Source organism: Scatophagus argus, chromosome 9 (assembly GCF_020382885.2).
Source record: "Scatophagus argus isolate fScaArg1 chromosome 9, fScaArg1.pri, whole genome shotgun sequence".
In the NCBI taxonomy this organism is placed as follows: Eukaryota; Metazoa; Chordata; class Actinopteri; family Scatophagidae; genus Scatophagus; species Scatophagus argus.
Window position 1 is genome coordinate 19,683,144 of NC_058501.1, and position 22,345 is coordinate 19,705,488.

Here is a 22,345-nt window from a genome sequence, read left to right on the forward strand (position 1 = left end):
TTCGGGGCTCATTTCGGGGGTGTTTGTCTTATAAGGTGGTACTGAATAATGAAATTTTAATGCATTGATTACAGCTGTACTTTTTATTTGTGTTGTTTTTTTTATGTTTTCTCTTCCAGATTGAAGGCCCTAATAGAGAAAAGTCCAGCCTAAGTCAAATCCCATCAAATGAGGGAATAAAGCATGAATTTGCATGCAATATTAGTTGTTAAACAGCAACACTTACACAAGTCCACCGCAGGTTTTTCATCTCTCAGTGAGGATTTGAGGGGTGGGGCCTGTAATGCCCGCTGGCAGTGCTGGGGTTTGGATGCAAATATCACGGCTTTGTAACTCTACTTGTCTGAGTTGGATGTAGTTCGACGCTCCAAAGTGGATTTAAAAAGCGCAACACGCAGGAGCTTCAGTGTAAACACGCGTCCTGACTTAAGACGACGAATAAAATAAGTCTGAGTGACTAAAGTCATCGGAATATGTATTTTTCATGCATCTAATGCTTTACTGGAGGAATTTATTTTCATTGCAATGCACACTGTCTGTCTTGTGCATCCTCTACACAGCCTGCTAAGAATTTGACTCGAAATTGTGACAAATGTGAAAGAAAAGAAATCATGTCTTTTTAAATGATGACAGAGAAAGGTTGCATGGGGGTATCCTGTAGGAGGAGTTCTTTGTGACCAAACAAGTAACGGATTTTCCCTTATAAAAAAGGAAATTGAGACCGGACCGCTCAATGAACAGCATTTTCGGACCTCGAGGTACAGGTGGGTTGACTCTTTTTTTCACCTTTTACTATTCAGATCAACTGACTCAAGGCTTTCGTTAGATTTAGATTTCTTATGAATACATATTTCAATTTCAATTTCCATCAGTCTAAACATTTATTGTACATATAGACAATTTGTAATTCATCATCATGTCACTGTTATTATTATTATTATTATTATTATTATTATTATTATTATCAACAGCTATTTGGGTATATTTACTTGAGACTTGAAATACATTTTCAAACTTACCCAATACTTGAGTCATTTTCTTTCATTGTATTTTGGCTTTTCTTTGTAACCGCTAAACTGAACTTTGGAGTGGGATAGAGTTTACATAGTGAACACTCACCCAGCTTCAACATGACAGGCAGGGAAGGATTTAGAAAAACCACAGGACGGTGACGTGACAGCAGAGATGCTGGACTGGGGACAGGTGGGGATCTGCATCTGATTTTCCGTCTTCCTGAAGAGCAGTGCAACGCAAAGGGCTGTAATCCAGCATGGCATGTGAGCTTGTGATACAAAGCTGAAATGTGCTCAACTGAGCTGCGAGATCAGTCCCCTGACTGCTGGAGCTGTGCAGGGCTTTAGTCCTACATGAACAAAACTTAAGACGTGATAGTCGAGTGGTGGGTTGATTGGAGGGAGAGGTCCGTGATGCTCTTCTCTGGTCTGGGTGGGGAGTCTCTTTTAAATAACTGCTGCACATTTGACCTCTCACTGCCTGAACTCTTAATGCCACAGAGCAGAGGAAATGATTACCAAAGTGGCTGAGGCTTCTGTGGGTGTTGGTGGTGCAGCCAGGTGTTTCTCCACATTCTGCAGAGCGCTGAGCTGGTCTGGCTGCTTAAATCACTTAAATCTGCTACAAATTCAGATTTAAGTGTGTTGAAAGCGTGGGTGCATGCATAAGAATGATGATGATGATGACTCTGGCTATGTTTTTCTTACAATATCCTCAGTCATCACCTCACTTCCCTGTTCTTTCTTTTCCGATGCATCATCTGTTTATGTTCGGTTTTTATTATCGTCTAGATTTTCTCACACCACAACAGCTTATGACCTGGATGTATAAATCAGGCTTTTTTACAACTCGGGATAAACTGAACACTGACAGTCTCAACAGCAAGAAATCAGCCACAAATTCCTGTTGCTTTGCTTTCTGTGCATAAGAAACTAAATTTGGGGGAAAATATGCTCACTGAAAAGTCAGGATTTATTCTCCTTTTGAGTCCACGTCACAGATGCAACTGGAAAATAAATTAATTTTGAGATTAGAGTGGGGGCATGTGCAGTAGTGAAAAAGAGAAATATTGGCTCCAAAATTTTTGGTCAGTTGTGTCTCAGACTGTCCTTCTAAAAGGTTCTCAATTTGTGCGTGACTGGGGCGTTTTGACATTAGTTACACACACTGATGATCTTTATTTAGCTCTTCAATAAGTGTCAAAAAGCCAGTAGATTCAGTCCCAGCTTCAGAGCTCATCGACAGGTTGCATTTGTAACTCTGACCTCAGAGTTGTGGCACCTTCTCGAGTTCAATAAATTCCCAGTGTGGCAGCTCCCTTTCAGTGCTTGAATAATTGATAGATCAAACTTAAGACTTACAAAGGAGGCAATTTAATCTCCTGACTATTTGATGAGCAGGGCTTCGTTTCATTGGGCTCAGCTGAATGTGGCTGATGGTGAGGAAAGGCACTCAGTTAAATGGATGAGGGAGCAGAAACTGAAAACTTTCAAAACATGCAGGTGCCACAATTACTCGTTTGTGATGTAGCACGTTAAAAAAAAAGAGACTTTGCAATGCAGGTTGGCTAAGCCTACAGCAGTCGGTTTTCTCAATAGGTTAACAGCCAGATCCTGTCTCTTATCTCCATGTGTGAGAGCAAATATAGATGGGCTGAGGTGGGCTTTTGGCAGGATGCAGGAGTCGTGGGAGTGCTGTGTTATGAAAGAGCCTCTGGCACACGTCTTGAGTTATTCAGTGCTGGAAAGGTTGTGTTCTGAGTGATCCAGAGACTTTGCATGTCCCATTCTCTAATCATCACTCTCTCAAGTAACCAACAGGTGCTGCAGACGACTGGCTGCGCCACTCTTTTGGCTCTTTCTTGTAAATACGACTTTAGCCAAGAGGTGTCAGTGACACTGTGAGTCATTAAGTGTTAAGAAGCAAATAAACCGATGGGGAAGAGAGTCTGAAGTGTTTCCCAGTGAGAAGGGGATACAAGTGCCCCTGTCCTCTGTTAGATATAAAGCAGTGCTATGGAATTGTAACGATTAGTGATAGGAACTTCCTTTTTTCTGAAAATGAGACCCCAGGATTAAGAAACAGGCTTTGACAGATGCCCCGATTTACCAGCAGCTCAGAAAGCTCAGAAAATTAAGTAATTAGCAAGTAGTTATCATGGGGACTGGAAATTAATTAGGATTTATTGTATCATTTATAAGTAAAATTTTTTAAAAAAGTATTTTATTAAGCATCTAGTATCAAGCTGAAACTCCTAAAGGAATATGAAGAAATGTGAAATGATTTTGTCCCTTTTGATTTATACTGTAACAAAGAATGTAATGTTGCCTGCTGGAATGTTTAGACGCACCAAATGGCATTGTCCTTAGTGTGATTCAAAGCCACAACCAACTCAACAGCCAAATATGGTCTTATTTTTCTTTATTGAGCTGCGAGGGAGGACCACCCATTGCTCAGATCCTAACATGTTCTGTGTGTCCTCTTCACACAAGAGCTGTAAATACAGGCAGCGCATGACACTATCTAAAAAAGATCTCAGCACCAAATATGAAAAAAGGCCTTCAGTCTGTGTGTGAGTTGTATTTCCCTGACAAGGTTCACTTAACTGTATTTTCAGAGGACAAACATGCTCAATTCATCATTCAAGCAAATACAGCTTGAAGTGTCCATGTGTTTGTGGTTTTCCATTTCCTCATTCCATGACTGATCATCTGAATTAGCCAGTCATGGGTTCAGTTCTTACTACAGGGATTTCTGATGTTAAGAAATAAAAGCATTTGAATCAATGCAGTTAAATAACGTGGTTCAAATAATGTCCATGTTGCATTGGGTCAAAATTTAATGTTGCATATTCGATAGGTGTGTAGCCGCGTTGATAGCACAGTGATATTATACTGTTGCCATTGGAATAACATACTAAAGTGATAGTTCCACATTTGGAGTTTCAGATTAGATAAGACTGATAATCTCATACCTGTACAATATATATGTGAGGCTACAGACTGTTGGCTTAGTTAAATCTGTACAACAGCTGAAAGGTAAAAGCTACAAGTTGTGGTTTTACTGCTTCTTGGCCAGGTGCAGCGAATTATGGAGCCTTGCTGTAGCCATGAGGATGCTGGGATTAGCAGAGATTTTAAGTAGTTACTGCATCTGGCCAAGAAACTGACACACAACCCTACATCAGCTTCTGTTTTTTTGTACCTCGGTTTTGAACAACAAGATATAATCAGTTATCTAATGAGGTTTTGAGGTGTGGATAGAGTAGCTGTGTTCCTCTGCTTCCAGGCTTTATGCTAAGCTGAGCTAATGGGCTGCTGGCTGTAGTTTTATGTACCTCATACAGGCAGGCCAGCGGTATCAAGCTTCTCTTTTACCTCTCAGCAAGAGAGCAAATAAAAATATTACTCAGAATGTCGAAGTATTCCTTTCATCTTAGTTTATCTCAAGCTGTTCTCTTAAACCTGTCCTCTTATCTTTCCATCTTCTCTGCCTCCTTTTTTAGGTAGATGTGTTGTCACGCACAACCAAAGTACCTGCGTCCATTTTTTTCCCAATCAGCAATCAGCCATTGTTTTAGTGCCTCCTTAGAGCATCTGTAATAAGAGACATGCTTGTGAGCGCAGGCACTCGTTGATGAGAAACCCTCCTCGAACGCTGGGTTGCCTGCTTCCCTGCCAGCTCATCTTAAGCTTCATGGGTTGAACCACCAGAATTTCGATCTTCTCTCCATTCTCTCCTTCTCTTCATCCTCCGCACGACCCCCTTAACTCCCCCTCTCAGTCCTACACCCCTGCTCTGTCTACTCCCTTTGCCAGAACTACCACCAGCGTGATGGCTTGTTGCGCCTCGGGCTTGTTTGGACTTGTAACCGCAGCATCACCCTCCACTACACCGACTTGCGGGCACAGCAGCTACTAGAGTGAAAGAGACAGAGGGACGGGGGGGAGGGGGGGCGGGGCGGGACGGGACGGAGCAACAGACAGAGAAAGAGAGTAGTGCCACAGGAGGGAAGAGGGATCATCCTTTCCGGGATCTGAGGGATTCACCTGTCCCACAGAGGAAGCCCCCAGCCACCCCCCTCTGCCCCTCCCCCACCTGATCCATCTGGTTGCAGGGGGGGACCCTGCGTGGCCGGGAAGGCAACAGGGACTATGCAGCTGGGCCTGGTGGCGCTGGCAATGATCTTCCTCAGCTCCATGGGTCACAGCGATGTTCTCAAGCTCTCCAAGGCGAGAAGGCAGAGACGGGGTGAGTCCACTCTTTCTCAGCTTGTTTTAATCTCTTCATTTGTCCTCTTCTGCACTGCTGGCTTTCGTTTCTGTGGTCTGAGTCACAGTGGTGGATGTCCCATAAACATTTAACAAGCAAAGTAAAGATAACATTTTGTTTATTTTCTCATCATTCGTATTTATTTTTCCTTGGCGGGTTATGGTAGGTTCATTGTTTCCTACAAAATGTCTGTCTCTCTTCCCCCTTTTAAGATTATGCTTCTCTCAGTTTATGTAAAACTTTTATGGGTGTTATGACTGTTTATAGAAGGCACTTTGATGGATTCACCCTCAAAGCCATCTCTTTCTGAGTCTGGCTCTGTGGGCACATTATGGAGTGAATTCCTTACAGTTCTGAACTCTCAATTGGACCGTGCTGCCGGTGTTGTTCTAAGCATTTTTCTAACCTCATGCAACCACAAAGCTGGTGCTCAGGCGTACATGCAGTGTATATTTGGCCTCAGAGCATCAGTGCTGGTGTCTTACTGTCTGATTTGGAATAATTCTTCCTTGACATACAAGGAGCTTTCAGCCCAATGCCAGCCTTAGCCCCAGCTTCTGTGAACCAGGATTCATATAATACCATGACTGGCCATAGTAACAGATGTGGTGTTACTGAAATCAGGAAGAGCACCAAGGAACAGCTCTTTGAGACAATTGTTTGTGTCATAAAATTGAAAAAATTTTTACAGTAGTTTGTCACGTGACCTCGTAACACGGACAGAGCTTTCGGTCACTCACCACGTTTATGCATGCCCTCTACAACATCACAATCAGCCGAGGTTGTAGCCCTCCAGGTATCGAAGGGGTCTGCCGTTTAAACCTCTGATTCACATCTTATTGTGTCTTTAACGCCAGCTAATGTGTTCCCTCTTTGAGTGAATTCAGTGTCATGCAGAGATCAAACCGACGCCATCAGAGAGGAGCGAAGCTCATATTGCTTGTCGACAGCACAAACTCTCTTTTTCCATCCACCATGGATCACAAATGGTTTACAACACCACATTCTCAGATCCAATTCAACCCCCCCACCCCCCGCTGATGCTTACTCCCCAAAGCCATTTTATGTTATTAGTGATGGTAGATAATAAGACCTGGCTGTAATTACTGCATTTGAGGTTACCGTGACTCACACATGGAGTAATTTGCTCATGGGAGAACCGTTTTAATACTTATACTGTCTGACTTATCTCTAGGAGGCAGGACAGCAGATGGATCGCTGTGTGCGAGAATGTATACTTGGAGTTGATGCGGTACAGGGCTGTAAATCAACTGCGATGATGGTGGTTTTGTCTTTGAATGGCTCCTAGAAAAAGGATGTGCATTCTGACACACATTTCCTGAAAGGATTTAGATTACTGGTTGTGTGTCTTTTCCTTTTTGGAATATAGCAGAATTGGATGAATGTTTGAGTCTGGGATTACATGAAAGTGAAGTGTAAGAACATTGTGGGACAGGAGATACTCACTTCTTGGTACCACTATACAAAACCACTCGTGCTATTCAATTCTTGGCCATGTCCATCACTTTTGCAGTTTTCTGATGCCCAGAACACTTCTAACTTAGCCAAGGAGGCCCTGTGTGATGTTAGTCAACTGATTTTGACTGGCTCTTGGTTGGCTGTCAGCCCCAATTACCCGGGTTTCTCCAAATGAAAATCTGTTAAGGATCTCCGGCAAGCAGTTTGAAGTAAACAGTGAGTAAATGTTCCAACAAAGATGTTTAGCCTGGCCCCGGTTAGATTAAGCTGCGTGCACTAACCACTCCCTGTTGGAGTGATAAAGGAGCTGGACGGTTTATGGCCACATCTGTGGAGATGCTAGCAAAATATTAAAGTTCCCTGATGTTGCTCTCATAGGCAGAATGTTGACAAATGTCCTTTTTGTTTCTTTTCAAGTGATGGTCCATCATGCTGTTGTGTTGCCAACTTCAACCTGACTAGTCCGTCCTCTCTGTTTGTGTTTCCACAGTTAGTACTGAGGGGCCACCATCTTGCCCCAAAGGTTGTGACAGATGCTCTGAGTATAACGGCTGCATTAAATGTAAGCCCAAGCTCTTCATCTTCCTGGAGCGTAATGACATCCGTCAGATAGGCGTGTGCCTCGCCTCCTGCCCCATGGGATACTTTGGCATGAGGAACCCAGAAGGCAACAACAGATGCACCCGTGAGTTTTGCTTTCAGTCGTGGACACAGTTGGCACATTAGATTTGTAGACACACATCTGGAATCTTCCAAATACATGCATGCTCGAGCTAACTCGCTGGCAAACATCACACAGCTGATGTCAAATCAGGCCTGCAAAAGTGTAAACATGCTGTTTATCTTGGGCTCATCATCTCCTGTTTATGTACAATGTGGGGGTATTTGGAGGAGCAAAGGGATATCCTGCTAGTTTCTTTGTCTTGTGTATCTTATCTGCTTATTTCCACTTTGCTAAAGCACTTTGTGTGTTTAACACACAGCCAAAAATATTGATACAGAAAATAAGGATCCTACCTTGACCAGTACTGTCCATTTACCATACGCTTAAGTCTTTAGGCTTGACTACAAAGGCCACAGCATATGATTTACCTAATTTCCTTTTCCTTTCAAATCATTGAATGATCCATTGTGTCTTCTGTGAAGGCCCCTGTAATGTTTGTCTGCTTAATTCAGGTTTTTCCTTAAATTTCAATTTGATCGCTTGATGAAATCCTTCTGTTGTCGCTACTTATGCTTGTGGGAAAAGGCACGAAAATAGCCACCAAATGCAGCAAAGTTTTTGCTTAACTGGAGGAAAGTCAGAAGAATGTTTAATTGAACTGGTCCTCATTATAGTTATAGGCAGGTTTGGCTCATTTGGAACTTGGGTGAAAGGGTGGCCACACTCACGCTACTTACCAAACTCAGTTGATTCTGGTGGAACCCGTCCCATACTTTTAGCCGAGGAGTGCCAGCGCCTCTGTCTGTTGTCTGTTTCCCGTTACTTGTGGGCAGAAAACAGGATTGGAACAAAATCCCAACAAAAACATTTCTAATGCACTGTTGTTTGCCTGTTTTTGTGAGAGGATGTTGTGTTTTTTATTTAGCCCTCATGTGCGGAGTTCATGCCAGACCGCAATCCATGTTTGTTATGCTTTCATTTTTACACATATCTTTTCTCCCTGAGACACCCTAATTAGCTGTAACATATATGTATTAACATCATTAACATAGATATAGTCTCTGAAGTAACTATGTGGAAGGTTTATCTGAATGTGAGCAGGTCTAACGGATTGCTGATCATTCTTTGCACGGTAAAACATTTATCACCTCAATAATTAACTCAAATTATTACCTCAAGTTTAATGACATTCAGTCACATAATGGCTTCAAGTTACAACTTAATTACAGGTATACAGCAGATGTTTGGTGGCTACAAAACCCACAGCCTATATTGTTTGTCTGCTACATGAAGAAAAATGCAGACTATGATTCTTTGACAACCACGTTATTTAGGACATCCGTCAGATCTCCCAAGTATTTTTATTTTTATTTTTTTTAGCTTTTACATAACCCCAAAACAGAGAAACTTGCATTTCTGGTTGTGGTGATACAACATTTTAATATTTCATATCTAGAGTTCAAAAACGTGGGCTGTAATTATGTGCTCTGGCTGTGACATTACAGTACTGCTATTGGGCTGTCCTGTTTGAGCGCATTGTTTTACAGCCCTCAAACTGAAAGAGAGATGAAACTGTATTTTATTCTAAAGTAACACTATACTGTAGATTATATTGAGGCATTTATCTTGTTTTTCTTGTGTGATATGTTGCATTTTGATCAAAATATTAGATGATTTGCAACAGTTTAAGCCCATGTGTTCCAGCATTCTCTCTCTGTTCTGGTTTGTTGCAGATAAGACTGAATTTCCTCTATAAATTCTTTTCAGAGGCCCTCAGTGGCTAACCTGGGTTATTATCCAATCATCTGACTATGCATCTCATCCCAGAATGTCTTATTACCAACATTTGTCTTACATTATGAGGCTACAAACGTCAGTCCTGTCAAATTTAGATGTCAAGGGCTTAAAAATAGTAATTGGGAGCAGGAGGCAAGAACGTTATGATTCCAGTGGGGATTCAGTGTTAGATCATTTCTGACCTTGGAATTAAACCAGCTGTAGAGTAGATATTCTTAAGTTTACTTGAATACACAAGTCTATATCTGAATACCTTTCCAATACATAAATATTGCCAGAAATTTACAGATTTTCCTGTTTTTTTTTTTTTGCTTTTTTTATGAGAACGAAGAATTATAACCAAAGCTTTTTGGAGTCTGTGTTGAAGTTGTTTTTTTTAATCCTGTCAATATCCAAAATTCTGTTTTTTGTTTGACTGGAAAGTTTAAGATTTCAAGAGTCTGAAGTGAGCAGAAACGTAACTTTTGAGAAACCCACTGGAGCAGTACAGTCCTGGCTGCACTCATTTACACTCGCTGTCCAAAAAAACAAAGGCTGTCTTGCATGTGTTTTAAAGAGAAGAGTGTTACTCCCCTAAATAGACCCCGAGTCATTGAATCACTAATAAATCTCTCAGAGAAAATAAAATTCCCCTTGTTGCTCTTCTCACTCAAAAATGCAATGGATGTTACATTAAAGGAATAGAGATTTCTGTGTTTCCACTAGAACTTTAATGCCATTAACATGAACAATCACCAAACTCGATGAGACTGAGCACATCCTTCCATTTGATCCTCTCTTCCTCTGTCTCCCTTGTGTCTTTCAGAATGTAAAATAGACAATTGTGAAGCTTGTTTCAACCGCAATTTTTGCACAAAATGTAAGGAGGGCTTGTATTCATACAGTGGACGATGTTATGTCAGCTGCCCTCCAGATCAGCGCACCGCCAATGATACCATGGAGTGTGTCGGTGAGTGACCTGTAACTATGACTGCTTATTAATTTCAAACTTTGGCCATGGAGTCTCGTAAATCTCTTTTAATGAACCAAAAAGTAATGTTCCTCTCATTTACTGAGGCAGCTCACAGGTATGAGTCACATGTTGACTCAGCCTCTTGTTGTTTTTGATGATGTTTTTAACAATAATTTTGTAATAATTTAAAAATGGCAGCATTAACAGTGAAAGCTTATCATCTTTACTCAGTGTGGCAAAGATCTGGAGTCTTGGCATCACTTTTTTTTTTCCTCAGTTGTTGTTCTAACTTGATCCTGCTGGTCCACAGACACTAGACTAACGTAACCCTCTAAACTTGCCTTTGTTGTGAGGGCTGTGGACTTAGTAGTGACATTTTCAGGTTCATAGCAACCTTTTCCATCTGTCCCTCTCTAGTCCAAAAAAAACCTAACTAAAATTGCTTTCAGATTTGAAAATAACTTAAATTCATTATTCTGAGCTAAAACTGCTGCGCTATAAAAAGAAGACAGGAAGGCTGCCGAACAAATGTGAGATGTAGGAGCTGTGGACCATTCACTCACACCTCATTCATTTTTGTTTTTGCTTTTCTTTTTTGTTTTGATCCAGGTCAGCGACCTGCAGAATGCGAACTGGGCGAGTGGAGCCAATGGAGTTCCTGTATGAAAAAGAACAAAACATGTGGATTTAAGAAAGGCTCGCAGTCTCGGATTCGCGTGCCCGTTATGCAGGTCCACAGCCCAGACACATCCCCTGCATTTGTGCCCTCACAAACCTGCACTGCGCAGACAGAGAGAAGGAAGTGCATTGTGGCCAAGACGCCCTGTGCGAGAGGTAAACAAAAAGTCAAGTACAGAAAAAAATGCATGAATAAGCACGTTAATAACAGCTCTAATCAGATGACAGTAGCTTCGGATTAGAGATGAACATGCGATGAAGCCCATGTGGTTTATGAAATGCCTCCATCAGTTAATATGATGACTGATGGAACCATTACTCAACATCCGAAGGCCTGTATTCCCGCCAGTGTGTCTGTGACCCAAAGCGTGTTGATTGGGTTTGGTTTGGCTGTGCGCGCAGGAGGATACAGAATCTCTTGACTTCTCAGCATGTAAACAATAAACTCCATCTACGAGCCAAGCAGATGAAGGGCGGTCATTACACACAGCAAAGCTGGACAGGGATCAGAGCTAGAAAGAGCTATTTGTTCTGAAGACCATTGAAGCATGAGGTTTACACGTCCATGACATGTTTGCTTGGGCTCTTATCATCCACACAGCAGCTTGCTCTCCTGCAGGTTAACAGTCATTCTCAGCAGTCAATGGCCATTATCAACTTTCATAACAACTTATTAGTCGCTCTTGGCCTCACTTGCAGACTAATACTAATAAATGACATTTTGGTCAACAGTTTATTTGATAAATAGTGTAATGAAAACACCAATGATCCTGGTTATTTCCTTATAAACATTCTGTCCTTAGTAGTGAGGCAAAGAAATCAAATATTTACTAGCAGTGGTGCTGGGATGATAAGCCTTATGAACCACTGAGCTGTTGTTTAACAATGCTAGAGAATTTGCTCTCAAAAGAATTTTTGCTAATGAAGCGTCTTTAGCAAATTTCTTTGTTTCTAAGTGTCATTATGTATTAATGTGTTTTGCATAATGTGCCAGTTTCACCAAAGTTGGAAAGTTAAACTTATTTACAAGGACTTAGAGAACTGTAAGCGAGCAGTACTTAAGACTTTATTGGATGGTGGCACGCTTAGGGGATTTGGGGCAGCAGCAACATTATATAACAATGTTTACACAGTGTTGGCAGCTGTGCATATGTAGCAACATGTAACAGATGATATGCCTGGATGTATGTAAGTAAACATGGAGGAGGCATGCATATTCAAGCACCATTCCTCTACTCTGGAACTGTTCCTGTAGGGCTGTGAGTCTTAAAGAACAGAACATGATCTGACATTCTCCCATATAGATCTGTGGTCATGTCTAGGGGGAAGGATGCTGCCATGCCTTGCAATTGCGCAGTGAGCAGTGGGATCTTCGTTGGACAGGCTGTGACAGCATAACTTGAGAAATGAGAAGCAAAATTTACTCTGTGTGACGACTGTATGCTGGAAAGAATTTCAGCCCTGGTTTTCCGAAGAATAATTAGCAGTGAAATATTATAAACCAACCTGTAAAAACTGCTATGTAGACTTCCAAGTTTCTAGACTTGGAGCAAGGGGCAACAATGACATGTGAGGAATCAGCTGATGAGTAGTGAGTCACAGAAGATTTGTGGCTTGTGAAATGGTCGACTGTTAATGTTAAGGGGATTTTTAGTTCAGTTTTCCTCTCTTTTATTCTACTGATAAATACTTGTGTATGAAAATGAGACACAGACTGTACAATTGCTATAATGCACAGGAATGTCTTTTCTTCTGTGAGGTAACTGATGGGTGATAGTACCATGTCCCTGATGCACCAGTCCGTGTGGGCAAACTCAGTCTGTGCATAAAGAGCACAGCTGTCAATTAATCTGTGGGAGTTGGCTGGCAGACTGACTTGTAAAACAGAGGGAGCAGCCCTTGTATAACATTAGTGATTTAGTGGTCTGCAGATCTCACGCTTTGTGTTGATTTGGCTGCATTTTTTTTTCCTCTTTTCCTGAAGCTCTGCAAAAGGGTCTCACGCGAAAACAGAATTTTCTGGATGTGTTATTGCATTCGTCAGGCAAAATTGTTTAGCTTGGATGGAGAGGAGCTACAATCAAGGCTGTCATAAACTGATGGAGTCCCCCTCTTGGCTCCATTAGTGATTTGTTAGAGAAGTAATTAAGTCCTTACTCAGCAAATGCATAAGCTCAGATGCTGCACATTGTGTGTAAGGACCCTTCACTCAAGCTTCGCTCTCATCCGTTGTACTTTATTGATACAAATTGAAACTATTACAGCTCAATAGTAAATGCATGTTTGAATGGTGGTTATATAAGCTATAAAAGATGTGTTTATAGATTCAAAAGACATAAGTGATGAACACACTGGGCATGAAATTGTCTTATATGATATGAAACAGCTCACCAAAAGATGTCAGCTGTATTATTTTCCTGATTTTGGCACTAATGGCTCTTGAAGAATAAAAAAAAAGATACTCCTTTTTGTGTACTACTGTGTGGGACTGAGCGTTTCGGTTTTCAGTTGAGAATAAAGCAATTGCGACTCTGCATGGGTCTGCGGTGAGTAAATGTTTTTGTGTTAGGTCTGTCCACATTCAGCTATAGGGAATCTACTTCATCACCATATAATGATTTTAACTGGCTTGTGTAGAAACATATTCTCAGTGAGCTTTGAGAAATATTGTACCTTTGGACTTTTGGTGTTTTTTCACTTTGCACTTAAACCAAAGAATCAAAACTGTTTGTACGACAAGTTTAAAAACGCTATTTGGGAAATAAACAGACCTACAGTTAGAACTGCACAGCAGTTAGACAAACATGGTGGCGCCATAAGCCCTGCTCTTGTCAACTGTGCAGTGAACACTGTCCAGCCCTTGGCATGCGTTCACTCAGTTTCCAGGATGTGCAGGGACTCTCAACGCACAAGTTCATAACAAACATCCTCCACCGTAACTGCACTCCCTCAGATATACAAAGCCGAATACTTTTGAGTGCTGCTTTAATAATAGTCATCTGACACTAGAAACAAATGTCCATTTCCACTTCGCGACAGCTCTTCACGTCCTTGTGGGCCATTATTTGGCCCTTGACTATTGGATTGAAAGTGATTTATGTGACAGAAAATGGTGTCACTTGACTAACTCCTGAGTGCGCTTACAGTCTAGACACGTGCTGCATTTTCAAATCAGCAGCGGAACTAATGTCCTTCCTCTCCAGTATGGGTTATGTGTGTGCATTGACCACACTGTGATTTATGCTTACATTTATAGAGCAATTGTGCTCTTGAATGCGTGGCAGGTGTGAATCCTAATGCAAGACTAGCAGCAGAGAGGAGACTGGGGGAGTCAAATGTATTGTTTAGAGGACAAGGCAGTGGGTCGCTGTTGAAATTGAAATTAACAAGAGTCTACAGTCATGCTAGAGATGAGGCTTTACTTAGGCACAGCAGTGCCTTGAAATACATGCTAACATGCTCACTGTGTGAATGCTAAGATTCTCACGTTATGAGGTTAAATATGTTCATCCTGTTAAGTTGTTTTGCCGGCAACAAATGACTTTTATAGTTAGTACTAAACCTGAAGTACAGTTGAGGCTGATGGGAATGTCCCATCTGTTCAAATGTGATTAGTTTTTCAGGTATTTGGTTGTAAGTGTTTGACAAACTAATTAAAGGAAAAGTAAGAGCATCACCAGAATGATTCTGGTTCAGCATCTAAGTGATCCCTTTGTTGAGATATGCAATCCGGTACAACAGATGTGCCATAAGTTTTTCCTTTACAAAGATAATAATGTTCAGTTTTATTCCTGAATTTGTAGTTTGCAGTGGTGTTGAACTGGACTGCAACACAGTGACTTTGTAATACTGTGGCCACCCCATACATATTCATGAGAGGGGCAGTTTATTAACAATGCCTTTCAATAAAATGCCCTCCAGAACAACACCACCATCCACTATGACCTCAATAACAAATAGAAAATAGAATTATTATCTTTCCAAATGTGTCAGCAAGAACTAAAAAACAGGAAGCTTTGGATTGAAGGCAGAGCTGTTGAACAGCGTTGCACTTTACAGGTGTACCAAAAGAAATTGGCCAGTGATTCTACGTAGCATTAATAACTCTGGACTGGATGTTCGTGGTTTACACTGAACATCCTGCATTCAAAACCACACAACCACAAACACAAGTCCTGATCCAATATACATCACTTATCATCCACTCATTCCTCAGGAATTCACGTTTTTAAATTTGTTTAGTCAAGCGGGGGCACTTCTGCATACAACATCCGATGATGACAGATATCCTACGAGAGTTTATTTGAGAAATAACAAACTGTTAATCATATTTTCGTTCTCATTCTCGTTTCAGAGAGGAAGAGTAAGGGAGACCGACAAGACGATACGAACAGGAGAGAGAGGGAGAATTCACGCGGGCGAGGACGAGACGGCAAAGATGGCGGTAGAGGAGGGGGAGGAGGAGGTGGTGGAGGTGGAGGAGGAGGAGGAGGAGGGGGAGGAGGGGGGAAGAGGAGAAAAGGCCAGAGCAGGACCACCACTGTTCCCACCATCACAACAAGCTCTGTCTCCTAAACTCTGTCGCCTGCTGGATGAGGCCTCGAGAGACAATGCCTCACCCAGCAGCACAGCCACAGACTAAGATCAAAGTGATGATGGAATGGATTAATGCTGCTATGCACTGTAGAACATCCAAAAGGAACTGGAGGATTGCTGCAACACAAAAGGCTTCTCTGAGCTTTCTGAATAGATGAACATATCTGGAAGATACTGGTGTCTCAGTGATACACAGAGGGGCTTGTTGATTTTCATTTCACTGTGAGGGATCACTGTTGGGACTGTAAAAGCCATGTTTAAGACTGTGGTTCAACATGGTTCGTGTTGTGAATTGACCTGTGTCACTTCTTTAACTAAGAACAGATTGCTGCGTTTCAAGCTGGAAGCCTGATAATGAACGAAGGGTCTCTGCAGTCTCCTCTGGTTTATGATGTATTTTGTTCCAGGCTGATTTTAATCACAATCTGTTTTTCACTTGTTTTCATGTTTGGGAGAGGTGGCAGATGGAGTTTTTCAACAGCCGCTGTACGTGATGTAAAGACATTGAATAGTATTAAGTCTTTGTACCTTTATTTCCTGTAATGAGATGAAACAAAAAAGAAAGGCACTGGAAATCATTTGTGGTTGTTGAGGACAGAAGGTCTTCTATGTCTTATTTTGAGGAGGGACTCTATTACAAAACAAGCCTAAGAGATGAGGTAGAGGAGGATTACCGGGGGCTCAGCTCATGTCCTTCTCTAGTGTCTTGACACAAACTTTTGCCATTTGATAGCTCAGTTGCTTGTTTCAAATTAAATGTTCCTATATGAATCAGAAAATAACTCTGCACAGAATACAAGGAATAAAAACACTAGTATTTGCATGTGTACAAGGTTGCATGTGCGTTGTTTCGTGCATGCAAGTGTGTACGTGTGTCTGAATGTGCGTGTGTGTGTGTGTGTGTGTTTGTCTTTACCTAAAATCTGGGTGTTTGTGTACTTTATATGCATTTCTGTATGGCATCAACCTGTTTGTCGATGGAACTTAGATGTTTGGACGTGTGTGTTTATGTTTGCACATGTGTGCTAATATTGGTCTCGTAGATTGAAGGAATAGGGTCTGGAAAACGAGAGGAAGGAAATGTAAATGCACAGTAATATATCAAATATGCAGTATCTACAAGCCACTGATCATTATATAAGCCATCAAATCATCAGCTGCTCATTAATCATATCTGTTTGCAACAGGGTCTAAAGATTTTGCACAACTATAATGTTTCCTACTGCTCGAGATTCAGAACAATCATAGCATTTTACACATTTATACTTCAAGCTGGCTTCATGACATAGCGGATGTAGAGAGATGGGTTTGTTTTTTGGGGGGGGGTGGGGTAGGGGGTCTTAGAATGTTTTCCATGGGTCACTTTGCTTTACACAAGATATTTCAGGAGAAGTTACACGCTACATTATTCATTCATACTATGAATTGTGATACAATGTCAAACTGTGTTTATCATCAAACATAAGTATTAGTACCATCATGTATAGCTTATTCTGTGAAAACCTAAATAAAGTTCAGATGAAGCTGATCAAAGCTCACTCATACGCTGATTTCACATTTAGTTTGTTTGATTTCACTTTGAACGACTTTAAAGATGTTGTCTACAACGTACACAGAATTTATTTGTCCAAAATTATCTTGTCTTGTGTGTGGTCATACATTTTTGCACATAAGGACAGACTTTTCCGATGTTGTGGATAATTTCGTTATCGTTTAACTTGGGTCTTCTTTTGATATTTCTGGCCATTATTTCTTCCTGGTTATCTTAACATTGCACTGGCTAACTTAGCTGAGATCTGGAAAAGCAACAAGTCAGATGGTGCAAGAAGCACATGGAGTTACACAATCATACAGGCTTTAAACAAACCCCAAGGTTAGCCAAACTGTTTGGATGAAGAGAAAACCTAAAACAAACAGTAAACGTTAGTTAGTTGTGAAATGGACCACATTACGTTAAAAACAATACAGAGACTGATGGTGAATGGCAGACAAGCTGATTTAAAAGACATAAAAACTTAAAATGAAAATGAAGTCAAATTAAAAAGAACAATACAGATAAAACTTTGGCAGTGAGGGATCAGTACAAATATTTTAGGTGCATTTTACTTGTGGTTTTATCTCCAAATAAAGTGGTTTGGATAATCTGGATAAACTCCTTTACAGCCTGTCTTATTGTCTGACCACCCATGTTTTTACCCAGTGAGATTTCACTCTAGCAATTCCACCATGTTTTCTGTTTACAGCAATTACCCACATTACATAACCATTAGATTAAGTGGTCTTAAGTTTTAAGACCGAAGTTGCAGTTAACAGGAATTGTCCACTATGGGATAATTGAATCATCACTGTGTTATTGATGAAACAACTGTGAACATCCATCATACAGAATGACAAACACATGACAAGGGAAATCACTTGATTAGGACTCTTTTGACAATTTTGGGACAGATTTTGTACAGCACACCTGCCTTCATGGTTTTATGGGTAAAGTTTATACTTTGTATCCATGTCTGATTCTCTGACCTGAACTCAATCAAAACCTCACAGACTGGGAAGAAAACTAAAAATCAAACTAACAGTATAATGATATCCATCTCCAGTCCTCTGTAGTCATGCTATGGCCTTCATCAAGCTACACGGGAGGCCATCTTGGGAGGTGGAAGACGGTGTCATGGTCCCAATCACCGTCCAAATTCTGGCGCCTGGGCAAGGATTGAGACAGAAATAAAAACTAATGGTGTGTCATAGCCAGAAGGGAGGGGGGTATACCATGCCTTGGCCCTACAACAAAACAGCCGTTTCTCATTACCCAAAGGGAGGGCAAGGGGAATGGTAGAGTATGCACCGTAAATTACACATTCATCGCTCTTCCTGGTCATAAATTCTTACCCTGGCTCCATTGGACGAGCTTTCCCTCACCTCCCACTCTCTCTTTTTCACTCTCATGTTCCCAACTCCCATGTTGTCCAAGAGAAATGAATGGTAAATCTGTGGAGTGTATGGGTGTCCTTGATTCGCCAAGATCCATAACACTGAATGATTTCATTACTTTAGTTTGGCCTTTAAGACAGACCCCAGAGAGTGCATCACGTCAATACAGAACACCAAGTTCGTGTCTGCTTGACTTAAACATACAATCCCTGATCCAAATGTAAACAAAAGGGTACCACCACCCTACCAAAATTCAAAATCAGAGCCTGATATCACCCTCAAATTGACTGACAGGTCTTTAAATACAAACATGGATGTAGACTGCAAACAAATCTAATTTAGTAATGTTAGTAATGTTTTTGTGGTTCGTGAGACAAAATAATCGCAATTCAAAATGAAAATTATATTAGCTTTTCCAGAGTTCTTATCCGGATCTATCCATCTCACGGATCTTTGCGTGGAGATGATTGAGTTTCAGCGTTGTTTTTGTTATCGAACAAAAGAGAACATTGTCCAAGACTAAAGGAGTTCCTGCATTGAAAAGAGAAAACACTGTCACTCATACTCTTCCCAAGGACTGAGCCAAAACTTTTATCTAGTCTGATTGCACATGTCCAAACTGAAACAGTAAAGTGTGGATTTTGCTCAGCCAAGTAAAAAAGCTTTAAAACTTCAGCTGCCACATTGCTACCTTGGGATAAGACAGACTTCCCTCTGAAGTTTTTATCAAGGTCTGATGAGATATTCAAAGTAACTGTTCCGTGTTGCAAGGAGCATAAATAACTCTTTGAATGAAAATGAATGATTCATCCATTCACCTCTGTTGACCTGTATTTGGGACACCAGTGAATGTGTTAACGTGCCTCCACCTGGTGTAGTTATTTCTTGGTTAACTCTAGAAACTCTGGTTTCTATTCATTAGTTCAGTGGTGTCTTACCCAAACTGACAACATTTTCTTTGGAAAGACCTTCAGTTCCATGAAAATGCACAGCATCAGCAACAGAAATCTCCCTAAGGTGTCCTGTCATTGGCTGGATGGTACACGATGCCACTGGAGTTGCCAACTGATTTCACCAGTGACTGCCAGCAGGGACTACTGGAGCCTTTGCGGCCTGTTTAGTGGCTTCCAGCTCCTTAAAGATTAGCCTTTGGAGATGTCCTGTCAGGAATCCCACTGATCTCTGATAATTTCCATCTCTAAAGCTCCACAACCGTCCTCTCTCTATGGCTCAAGATCTGAGAGGTTGAATCTGGAAATCTACAAAAAGAAAATGTCCTCTTCAATTCAAAATTATTCCAAAGAATTGTACATCCACACCGACAGCCTGGCATGTTTGATCAGCAACAGACATCTATAAAAATAGGGCTGCTAAATCAAATAACAAAACTATTTCATGTTTTGGGGAAGCCAACACTCTTTGTGAGCACAAATCTACATCTGATGATCGTTAAAGGACACAAGTCACTTGAGGTGGAAATCATAACTGGCGCATCAGAGCAGTTCAGCGTTCACTATCAATGCCAGATGTCTGATTGTCCTGAAGCATCAACCGAAGGGTGTGTAGCCGACTCTGTGCTCTGTGCTTATTGCAGACAGAAGTGAGAAGAGAAGGATTCCCCAGCGAGAAACAATGACATATTGAGCAATTCTTTCTAACGTAAGCAAGTGGAAAACACAGGGGTATGCATGGGACAAGCAGCAGCACAGCGCACATTTTTTTATTTGTTATTTACAAGTCTTAATTTAACTCAAATGTGAACGAGGAAAAGGTCAGAAATTCCTGAAGCAGGAGAGGAAAATTTGAGAAGGTTGTAGAAAAGATATGATACGTGACATATACTGCCACCTTGTGAAATCAATCAGTACTGCAAGGGGGAAAACCGAGAACGTCAATTATGAGTTGTTCTGTGTGCTTGTGTTTAAAGGAAGAGCAAAGCAAAAATCTGATGTGAGAGCTCTGCTGTTGTCACAATAATCATATCTGGTTTTCATTAGATTTCTAAAGAACTGGGGTCCTTTTTGGCAAGATGACGTGCTGCTTCAATTTAAGAGAGAACTGCTGAGCCTAATAACAAGTGGCAGGTGAATGTGAATTTATATTTTGTGAACAAGATTAAGAATGATCATCATTAGTAGCATTCAGTCAGATCAATGTGTATTCTTTTAACCAGATATTACTCTTCTCACTTTTCTTACATGCAGATCTTTGGATCTGAGTTTAGCGATGGCAAGTTTAAATCAACAAAACCGTGACAAAATTAGTTTACAGTGAGGGTTGACAGTGGTAGTTTTTATTAAGAGTGTGAAGGTGAAGATAAGCAGAGCAGCAGGGTTGGTAACCATTCATAAGATAATCCTTTGTTAATCACACAATGGGGGACTTTACAGTGCCATGCAGTTAATTTTATTTACGCAAATTACCTTGTAAATTAAGTTTTTATGATGCACTTGTGGTTGTACAAAATGGCAATGAATAAAAAAACCACAAGAGGGGGCCATGAACACATAAAACACATAAGCCATCCTACAAATGACCCACTAGTTACTAACAAATGGAGAGATGGAAATTAGTCATTAGATCACAGTAAAGGTGGAGGAGAAGGTAACAGTGAATTCAGGCATAGCAGTCTTGTGGTTGGCTTTGAGTATGAGTGTGTAAAGACCCCACTCAAGCAAAAATCAGTCCCAAACAGCAATATTTAATCCTACACATTTTCCCATCTGTAACAGTTGACTTTTGCAGGTGTCCTTGTTCATCTTTTGTTGATAGTTGTGTCACGTCAGTTTCCCTCCCTGATGATCGTTAAACACTCGCTTTTAGAAGTTCTACAGGGCAAAATGAGCTGAAGGACAAAAGAGCTTGGCAAAAAAAATTGCAAACGATGCAGAAATACACTCATTTATAACGCTATTCATTTAAAGATATTTACAACACTGGTACTCAGGCCTCTTGACATCTCATCATCTTGATAATTTTGCTTGTCCAAGAAAATCCTTTCAAATGACTGATATCAAATGGATAATCGCTGGCTCCGCGTGCTCGACTTTCCTTTCATTCCATCAGAATCCAACAGTGATACGTCATAACTGAGACAGGAATCAGAGCTGAAGGGCTTGACTGCTTTTTTTTGTTCAATGGTAAATCTTCGTGACGTTTTGATTATACAGTCAATCGCGGTCAATCCACTCCTCAGACTTTTTACATTCCAAACATCTCATCTCCAAGCAACTGTTCGAATGGAGCTGCCAACAGGAGGGCTGTAGTGACACTGGGCTGGGAACACAAAGCAACTGTATTCATTTGACAGTGATCTTTTTAAGAAAGCATGCATGCTCTCTCTCTCTCCTATCTACCCTTAATTCACCCCCACTTCTAAAACCCACGCAGATTCAAACACGTCCCCTTGTAAAAATGTTTTCATTGACAACCTTTAATTCCAACAAAGCAAAAAAGTAATCAATGGGGCTTTTCATGTTCTATCAACAACTTTGGCTCATTTGATTCAGCTTTCATCTTCCTCACTCTTGGCCTGATTTTAAAGAATTTGCCCTTAGGGATAAATAAAGGAATTCTGATTCTGATTCTGATTTCGATTGCTGTATCCTAGGAATCCCTAGAGAATCACTGAACTGTGAAAGTCGCTGAACTATTGCCTCGACTACTGTTGAACCAACAGTTCAAACCCTCTCATTACCTTCTTTTCAACTACTGACAAGTTGAAGATTCAAGCACCTGCACCACTCAGCCCTTAAATCAGATTTAAAGGGAAAAAAAAGAGAAAAGTTTGTCAGGGACATCTTTGTTTGTTTCACTCTTTGATTATTGGCTTAACTGCTGCCAAACTTGTGTTTTGAGCCTCCAAGCTTTCATGCTTCAAAATCAGCATCACTGGCTTCATCTCATACTTTTTCAACATTACAAGTAAACAACTCCAGTTTTCAAACTAAGCAGAAACAGCA

General features: G+C 40.9%; 1 protein-coding gene across 1 annotated transcript; it reads left to right on the forward strand.

Annotated features, from left to right (window-relative positions):
* Nucleotides 1-305: 305 nt before the first annotated feature.
* On the forward strand, nt 306-16,985 carry rspo1 (R-spondin 1). Its single transcript, XM_046400275.1, has 6 exons — nt 306-764; nt 4,520-5,265; nt 7,256-7,450; nt 10,032-10,175; nt 10,788-11,012; nt 15,211-16,985. The coding sequence occupies exons 2-6, from the start codon at nt 5,169-5,171 to the stop codon at nt 15,429-15,431; spliced, it is 882 nt and encodes a 293-aa protein (XP_046256231.1). The 5' UTR covers nt 306-764; nt 4,520-5,168; the 3' UTR covers nt 15,432-16,985.
* Nucleotides 16,986-22,345: the final 5,360 nt, after the last annotated feature.